General features: G+C 44.6%; 1 protein-coding gene across 1 annotated transcript in view; it reads right to left on the minus strand.

Moving 5' to 3' along the window:
• The window catches only part of LOC122552360, a 50,725-nt gene that overhangs the window by 8,998 nt on the left and 31,989 nt on the right, over positions 1-9,738 (minus strand). Inside the window, exon 4 of the mRNA XM_043695110.1 lies at positions 4,961-5,051. Within this exon, the coding sequence (XP_043551045.1) occupies positions 4,961-5,051 (91 nt within the window). The remainder of the gene's footprint in view (positions 1-4,960; positions 5,052-9,738) is intronic.

Below are 9,738 nucleotides of genomic sequence, written 5' to 3' on the forward strand. Positions count from 1 at the left end.
GCCCACACCTCCCCCCTCACCTCCCTCCAAGGCCCCAATGGATCCTTCCATATCTGTTGCAAATTCACCTTTCCTATTCCTAACCTCAGCCCAAACTACCTCAGATGGCAAGTCCTCATCCATCGTCCTTTCCACCTCTGTAATACTATCTTTGACAAGCAATGTCATACCTCCCCCTCTTTTACCCCCACCTCTCTCCCTACTAAAACATTTAAATCCTGGAACCCGCAACTGCCAATCCTGTCCCTGTTCTAGCCATGTCTCCGTAATAGCCACAACATCGGAGTCCCAGGTACCAACCCACGCTGCAAGTTCACCTACCTTATTTCGTATACTTCTTGCATTGAAGTATACACACTTCAAGCCACTTTCCTGTTTACAGGCACCCTCCTTGGAAATTGAGGCCTTGTTCCTAACCTCCCTACACTCCAGGCCTTGCACCCTGAAGCTACAATCTGGGTTTCCATGCCCCTGCAGAGTTAGTTTAAACCCCCGCCAAGAGCACTAGCAAACCTCCCCCCAAGGATACTGGTGCCCCTCAGGTTCAGGTGTAGACCATCCTGTTTATAGAGGTCCCACCGTCCCCAGAAAGAACCCCAGTTATCCAAAAACCGGAATTCCTCCCTCCTGCACCATCCCTGTAGCCACGCATTTAAGTGTTCTCTTTCCCTATTCCTCGAATCTCTATCACGTGGCACGGGTAACAAACCAGAGACAACAACTCTGTTCGTTCTAACTCTGAGCTTCCAACCTAGCTCCCTGAAAGCCTGTCTAACATCCTCGGCACTCCTCCTACCTATGTCGTTGATAAGAATAACATCTTGGCATGGACAGATGATGGCCTAGCTAACAGAAACAGAAACAAAAAAGCATAAGCAGTCATTTTCTGGTTGCCAAGATGTAATAAGCAGTGCACAAGAGGATTCATTGCTGGGGCCACAATATTTTGTAATTATATAAACCGATTGGATAAAGGTACCAAAGGTTTAATTACTAAATTTACTCATGACACAATGGCAGTTGGAAAGTAAGTGTTGAACGGGGCATAAGGAGGCTACAAAGTGATATAGATAGAACGTAGAAAAATACAGCACAGGACAGGCCCTTTGGTCCACGATGTCATGCCGAGCATTAATCCTAATGTAAAATAATTTAACCTACGCGCCCCTCAATTCACTGCTATCCATGGGCATGTCCAGCAGTCCCTTAAATGTCCCAAATGACTTCGCTTCCACCACCACCGCTGGCAACGCATTCCATGCATTCACAACTCTCTGCATAAAGAACCTTCCTCTGATGTCTTCTATACTTTTCTCCTAATATCTTAAAACTATGACTAGTCAATCCTACCCTGGGGAAAAGTCTTTGGCTATTGACTCTATCCATTCCTCTCATTACCTTGTACACTTCGATCAGGTCTCCTCTCTTCCTCCTTCTCTCCAGAGAGAAAAGTCCAAGCTTATTCAACCTTTCTTCATAAGGCAAGCCCTCCAGTACAGGCAGCATCCTGGTAAACCTTCTTTGCACCTTCTCCAAAACCTCTTTATCTCTCCTATAGTAGGGCAACCAGAACTGGACACAATATTCCAAGTGTGACCTCACCAGGGACTTGTAGAGCTGTAGCAAAACCTCATGGCTCTTAAACTCGATCCCCCTGTTAATGAAAGCCAAAACACCATATGCTTTCTTAATAACCCAATCCACTTGGGTGGCAACTTTGAGGGATCTATGTACTTTAATACCAAGATCTCTCTGTTCCTCCACAGTGCCAAGAATCCTGTCTTTAATCCTACATTCAGCAATCGAAGTTGACCTTCCAAAATGCATCACTTCGCATTTATCCAGGTTGAACTCCATTTGCCGTTTCTGAGCCCAGCTCTGTATCCTGTCTCTGTCACACTGCAGCTTGCAATAGTCGCCAATACCATTGACGGCACCTCAAACCTTTGTGTCAAAGGTAGCTTAGACGAATGGGGAAATATCTTGTAAATGGAGTATATTGTGGGAGAATGTGATATTGTTCATTTTGGCAGGAAGAATAAATAAGAAGTAAATTAGCTAAAAGAGAAGACTGCAGAGTTCCAAGATCCAGAGGTATCTGGGTTTCCTTGCCCATAAATCACAGAAGGTTATTCCACAAATACAACAAGTAATTAGGAAAGCTAATAGAATGTTGTTTATTGCAAAGAGAACTGAATATGAAAGCGGAGAGATTAATCACCTTATTTAAGGAAGGAAGTAAATTAATTGGAAGCAGATCAAAGAATGTTCACTAGACTAATACCTGGAATGGGTGGGTTGCCTATGAGGAAAGATTTGACAGGCTAAGCTTGTATCTGCTGGTAGAAGAAGAGCCTTGACAGGGTGCACGTGAACAGGATGGTTTGTCTTAGGGGAGATTTTAGAACTGTTTAAAAATAAGGTTTTGCACATTTTACACAGAAACGAGGAGAATTTTTTTGTTAACAGGGTTGTCATCTCTTTGAAGCTCTCTTCCCTAAAAGGCCCCAGCAGATAGATTCTTGGTAAGCAAGATGAGGAGTTTTTTTGTGGTTTGGCAGGAATGTGAAGTAGAGTTATAGAGATGTACACCACAGAAACAAATGCTTTGGTCCAACTCGTCCATGCCAACCAGATATCCCACATTAATCTAGTCCCATTTGCCAGAATCTGGCCCATATCCCTCTAAACCTTTCCTATTCATATACCCATTCAAAAGCCTTTTAAATGTTGCAATTGTACCAGTCTCCACCACTGCCTCTGGCAGCTCATTCTATACATGGACCACCCCCTGTGTGAAAAAGATGCCCCTAAGGTCTCTTTTATATCTTTCCTCTCTCACCCTAAACCTGTGCCCACTAGTTCTGGACTCCCACACCCCAGGGAAAATACCTTGTCTACTTACCCTATCCATGCCCCTCATGAAATTATAAAATTCTCTAAGGTCACCCCTCAGCCTCTGATGCTCCAGGGAAAACAGTTCCAGCCTATTCAGCCTCTCCCTATAGCTCAAATCTTCCAACTTTGGCAACATCCTTGTAAATATTTTCTGAACTCTTTCAAGTTTCACAACATCCTTCCAATAGGAAGGAGACCAGAACTGCACACAATATTCCAAAAGTAGCCGAACCAATGTCCTGTACAGCCGCAATATGACCTCCCAACACTCTGACACCTTCTTCACTATCCTATTTACCTGACACTCAACTTTGAAGGAGCTAGGAACCTGCAGTCCAAGGTCTCCTGGTTCAGCAACACTCCCTAGGACCCTACCATTAAGTGTATAAGTCCTGCTAAGATTTGCCTTTCCAAAATGCAGCACCTCACATTTATCTAAATTAAACTCCATCTGCCACTCCTCAGCCCATTGGCCCATCTGATCAAGATCCCATTCTCCTTTGAGGTAATCTTCTTCGCTGTCCACTACACCTCCAATTTTGGTGTCATCTGCAAACTTACTAACTATGCCTCCTAAGTTCACATCCAAATAATTTATATAAATGCCGAAAAGCAGTGGACCCAGAACCGATCCTTATGGCACACATGTAATTAGACCTTATTGAATGGCTGAGGAACTGAGTCACCTTTCCTCTCTCCTAATTTGTATGTTTGTAAGTTGAGAAATTTTGTATATCTCTGTGGCAGATTTACACCAGGGAAGTTGAAGTTTTCAACCCTGCAGAACTGTGACACACAAGAGTGTACCGTGATTCAGGCAGAACATTCACACTGAATCATGCGACATAAATAATGAAATTGGTCCATGACATTGCTTGGAGTAACCTTTCTTTGTATGTTTCTAAGGGTGAACCAACCAGTGTAGTAGCATGGGCAATTTGTGGGACGTTTTGATGCTGACCTTGCATTCCTAATCCATCAGTCAGTTGCAAAAGCCTCAACATAGGAAACAGCCATCCCAGATTCTGACCTGTCGAATTTTGACTCTGACAGCAAATCAGACAGGAGGTGTCGGTGGGGCCTGTGATCATCAGAGCTTCGAAGAGTGATAAGTAGTTGCAATGAAATATGGGTTCTGAGGGGTATATAGCAGGAGAGAAGCTGAAAAGACATTTCATGGGGAATCTATAACTAAGGGGCAGTTAAAAATTAAAGGATCTCCCATTTAATATAGAGATGAGGAATTATACATAGTCATCATTGTTTGAATTCTCTTTCCCAGAGAACAATAGAGACTGGCATAATGAATGCATCTTTAATGCTGATTTGGTCATATTTTTGATCTAAGGGTTACAGGGCCCCAGCAAGAATGTGGAGTTGAGGCCATAATCGGATCAGCCATGATGTTACTGAATGTGGAGTAGGTTCGATGGGCCTGTAGGCGTACTGCAGCTACTTTATCTTATGACTGATAACAGCATGAACAATCACTAGAGCTCAGCTTGGAAAGTCAGGGGAAGAATAATATGCTGTATACTTTTGTAAAAGACTGAGGAAAGTTTTGAGCAAAAGTAAATGTAAAGCATATGCCCAAGAGATACCGGATCCCCACTATAAAGTCAACAACCAGCAGCCCCAAACAAGTGATCATTCATCATGATTAAAGTTACTTGGAACTTCAAGTATGATTAACAAAGTGGTAGATAACAGCATTAGAAACATATATCCATGGTGTCTATATCTAAAGCACTTAACAGTTTTTCTTCATCAGTGCTACATTAACTGTGATGTATTGCAGTGACCAGAAATTGTTAATTTTGTTTACATTCCACATCTGTTGCTTCTGGAGAAGGATCACTCGACCCGAAACATTAACTCTGATTTCTCTCCATAGATGCTACCAGACCCGCTGAGCTGTTCCAGCAAACTCTATGTTTGTTTCACAAACTAATTCTCTTTTCTCAGATGGGTGGGTATATATTTTTATATATGTACGTTTGGACTCAAAAAAGACAAATTGAAATTCTGTGAAGAACACAATGTTCAAACCCATGCAACGAACCTGAGAAAGTGGAAACAAGAAATTGTCTCCATCCTGTGATCCATTTGCTCTGCATCCCTTTTCCTCTACCTCTTGTAGAATCATATTTGTTCTAAAACAAGGAGGGAACAGCAGTGAATGTGGCTCCAATAATATACATACAACTCGAATGAACAGATTTAGAAACATACAAAGAAAGGTCACACCAAGCTACGTCATTGGCCAATTTCACTATTTATGCCTCACGATTCAGTGTGAATGTTCTGCCTGAGTCACAGTACACTCTTGTGTGTCACAGTTAGTCTTTTACCAGCATCACTCCTCTTTTACTATCTTAGATTGAAGAACAATGGGAACAGGATCAACTATCGCACAGATTGCAAGAGGTGTCAGTAATGAGTTAAGGAATGATTGTACCCTAATAAACCTTGTGCTTCTCCACACTTACATTATGCTACAAAGTAGAGCGTCCAGGATAATAGGAAGCTGCTTCAATAGGACCTTAAGCTGGAGAGAGATCCGAAGCTATTTACCAGGATTTTGCAGAGTATGGAAGGTTGATTAGTAAAGAATGGCTAGAGAGGCTACGACTACTTTCCATTGGAGTGTAGGAGGTTGACAGGCGACCTTACAGAAGTTTGTAAAATAACGAGGGGTATAGAGAGAATTAACGGTAGTTGTCTTTTTCCGAGGGTGGGGATTCCAAGACTCGACGACACATCTTTAAGGTGAGAGGAGAAAGATTTTAAAAAGACATGACGGGCAAATTCTTTACACCGAAGGTGATTTATGTGTGGAATGAACGTCCTGAGGAAGTGGTGGATGTGAGTATAATTACAACCTTTAAAACACATTTGGATAAGTATATGAATAAGAAAGGTTTGGAGGGCTATGGGCCAGTAGCAGGCAGATGGGACTAGTCTAATATGGGATTATGTTCAGCATGGACTGGTTGGACCAAAGAGTCTGTTTCCATGCTGTATGACTCTATGACTCTACAGGCAAAATAACTGGATTTTCACACATTTACCTGCTTTTACAAACTAGTGACATTTTCAGGGGTTGGGCCGAGTGGACCCCTTAAAAAGGTCAGAGGGAACAGGACAGTCATAGAGTCAGAGAGATGTACTGCACGGAAACGGACCCTTCAGTCCAACCCATTCATGCCAACCAGATGTCCCAACCCATTCTGCTCCCACCTGCCAGCACCTGGCCCATATCCCTTTTAAATGTTGCAATTGCACCAGCCTCCGCCACTTTCTCTGGCAGCTCATTTCACACACACACCACCCTCTCTCTGTGTTGCCCCTTAGGTCTCTTTTATATCTTTCTCCTCTCACCCTAAACCTATGCCCTCTAGTTCTGGACATCCCCACCCCAGGGAAAAGACTTTGTCTATTTACCCTATCCAGGAGTGATTGTTGGGTGCAAAGTCAGACTATGCAAAGGCTCACCTTTGTGATTCAGGACTTCATTACAACTATTAAAATTACAATAAAAGAGAAAAACTTTGCAAGTCACATTCCTCACACACACATCTCGTCACATAATTGTGCCATGTCCTGTCCATTCCAACTCACACTCCTTCCTCCCTACAAAGTCTCCATTACACATCCATACTAACTTACACCCCATTGTCCCCAATTAATCCCCATGCACCATCCATATCAACTCACTTGCCATACAATCCTATCAAATGTTGTGAAACTTGAAAGGATTCAGAAAAGATTTACAAGGATGTTACCAGGGTTGGAGGATTTGAGCCATCGGGAGAGGCTGAGTAGGCTGGGGCTGTTTTCCCTGGAGCATCAGAGGCTGAGGGGTGACCTTATAGAAGTTTATAATTTCATGAGGGGCATGGATAGGGTAAATAGACAAGATATTTTCCCTGGGGTGTGGGAGTCCAGTACTAGAGGGCACAGGTTTAGGGTGAGAGGGGAAAAATATAAAAGAAACCTAAGGGGCACCTTTTTCATGCAGAAGGTGGTACGTGTTTAGAATGAGCTGCCAGAGGAAGTGGTGGAGGCTGGTACAATTGCAACATTAAAAGGCATCTGGATGGGTATTTGATTAAGAAGGGTTTGGAGGGATATGGGCCGGGTGCTGGCAGGTGGGACTAGATTGGGATGGGATATCTGGTCAGCATGGACGAGTTGGACTGAAAGGTCTGTTTTAGTGCTGTACATCTCTATAATCCCTAAGACCCTTCCATACCACCTCACAACCCCTCATCCCAACACATTCCCCATGTCCCATTCATACTGACTCCCACCTCCTCCTCCTCCTCCTGACACTCCCGATCTCCTATCCCGGTTAACTCATCCCATGTCCCAACATACCACTTACACTCCTTCCTCCCTACGCACTCTTCCATGTCCCAGCAATACCATCTCTGCCCTCACCCATCACCTATGGCCTCTCATGCCGTCATTCCAACATATAATCCTCCATACATCCCACGAGCCTTTATACCCCTAAGCAGGTTCAAGCCATGCTCCCACCCTTTCCCCTTATGGCCTCCATGCTAACCCATCCATAGGCAGATCTCCAGAGCAGTGTTTTCTATCATTTTATTTTGGCTGCATGGACCTCTGAGGTCTGTGTGTGGCAGCGACATCCAGAACCAGACTTCAATGCCGCGACCAGCAACGGTATAGGAATCACCCTGCGCAGGTCGCTGGAGCTATCGTACAGATATGAAGCTGAGGAATGCTGCTTCAGTGTCCATTGAAGACACTGGCCTGGATTCTGCTGAATCAGGAACTTTATAAATGGCAGGCAAGTCCCGATTCCAGAATTCCTGAACACACTTTAAGGCATTCTGATTTTCAGGAGTGTCTTTTGAGGGTGTGTGTTTGGTCAGGTAAGTGCACGCATCAAATGCTCACAATCTGTCCGGCTCCACTGCTAAGTATGCATAACAAGACATGGCTGGGAGCACAGACAACGAAGAAATTGCTTGAAATAGTTCAGCCGTAGGGAAAACACTGCTTAATAGCTCTGCTTCTCTGATCTCTGCTGTCAATTACACAATACTTACTTCAAGAAGATTAAGAGGTTTTGAGTACTGACAATTTCTGCTATTGATATTCTGAATGGCCTCAATGATTGATTTTTTATTGGTCTGACAGAAGGTCTTTTTTTCAAAAAGGTGGGAAATTATAAATAAATGAATTGCTTTTTTTTGCTAAAAACAATTTTTTTTTGTCACCACAGGATTAATTGGTTTATACAGTATAAGGTGGATCAATGTGCTGTATATAGTGGTAGAGAGTGCAGTATTGGAAAAGCACAGCAGGTCAGGCAGCATCTGAGGAGGAGAAGAATCGCCATTTCAGGCATAAGCCCTTCATCAGAAAGGTATGCCCGAAACCTTAATTCTCCTGCTCCTCACCTGCTGTGCTTTTCCAGTGCCACACTCTCCACTCTGATCTCCAGTCCTCACTTTCTCCTATATAGGTGTATCCTAGCCTGGCATGGGTGGAGGGTCCATGAGGAGATCGGTGGAGGAGAATAGCCTGTCATGGATACCATGGAGGAGTGGGATGTAATAGTCTGGAACAGGGGCCATTGGGTTGGTGGGGGGAGGCATAGCTTGACATCATGACGTGTACAGGAGGTAAGCGAATGTGAGGGTGACAGGGCCTTACGTTTTCTCATGCAAACTAGGACAAGTCCCAGAGCATTGCTGTGGATCTTTTATACAGTCCACCTGGAAGCCCCTATGGCCTGAACCCTTTCTGGCATCAACTAACCCAACTACAGTCCACACACATCCTGGCAACGAAATTCCAGACTTTGCAGGTGGGCATGTAGAGCCGGGTATCTTCCTAGTCTGTTTACTCGCCTCGAGACAAAAACTCTCATTCATGTAAACTCGTTCATTAATTATACATTCCTTTTTACAGGCAGTCCTCTGGTTATGACCAGGTTCAGTTCTGTAGTCTGTTTACAACTCGATGTGTATGCTCGTCAGAACACAATGCAGGTGAAAATAAAGAAACCATTTGTGAGTACAGGAAATGTTCATATCGCGTGTCTTCAACATTACATCCCCAAATGAGACAGGTTTGTAAGTATGAGTGTTCATAAGTCTGAAAACTGTGTTGCTGGAAAAGCGCAGCAGGTCAGGCAGCATCCAAGGAGCAGGAGAATCGACGTTTCGGGCATAAGCCCTTCTTCAGGAATGAGGAGGGTGTGCCAAGCAGGCTAAGACAAAAGGTAGGGAGGAGGGACTTGAGGGAGGGGCGTTGGGAATGCGATAGGTGGAAGGAGGTTAAGGTGAGGGTGACAGGCCGGAGAAGGGTTGGGGACGGAGAGGTCGGCAAGGAGATTGCAGGTCAAGAAGGCGGTGCTGAGTCCGAGGGTTGGGACTGAGATAAGGTGGGGGGGAGGGGAAATGAGGAAGCTGGAGAAATCTGGATGCATCCCTTGTGGTTGGAGGGTTCCTAAGCGGAAGATGAGGCGCTCTTCCTCCAGGTGTCATGTGACCATGGTCTGGTGATGGAGGAGTCCAAGGACCTGCATGTCCTTGGCGGAGTGGGAGGGGGAGTTAAAGTGTTCAGCCACGGGGTGGTTGGGTTGGTTGGTGCGGGTGTCCCAGAGGTGTTCTCTGAAACGTTCTGCAAGTAGACGGCTTGTCTCCCCAATGTACAGGAGGCCACATCGGGTGCAGCGGATGCAGTAAATGATGTGTGTGGAGGTGCAGGTGAATTTGTGACGGGTATGGAAGGATCCCTTGGGGCCTTGGAGGGAAGTGAGGGGGAAGGTGTAGGCGCAAGTTTTGCATTTCTTGCGGT

This window comes from Chiloscyllium plagiosum, chromosome 8, assembly GCF_004010195.1.
Source record: "Chiloscyllium plagiosum isolate BGI_BamShark_2017 chromosome 8, ASM401019v2, whole genome shotgun sequence".
NCBI lineage: Eukaryota > Metazoa > Chordata > Chondrichthyes > Orectolobiformes > Hemiscylliidae > Chiloscyllium > Chiloscyllium plagiosum.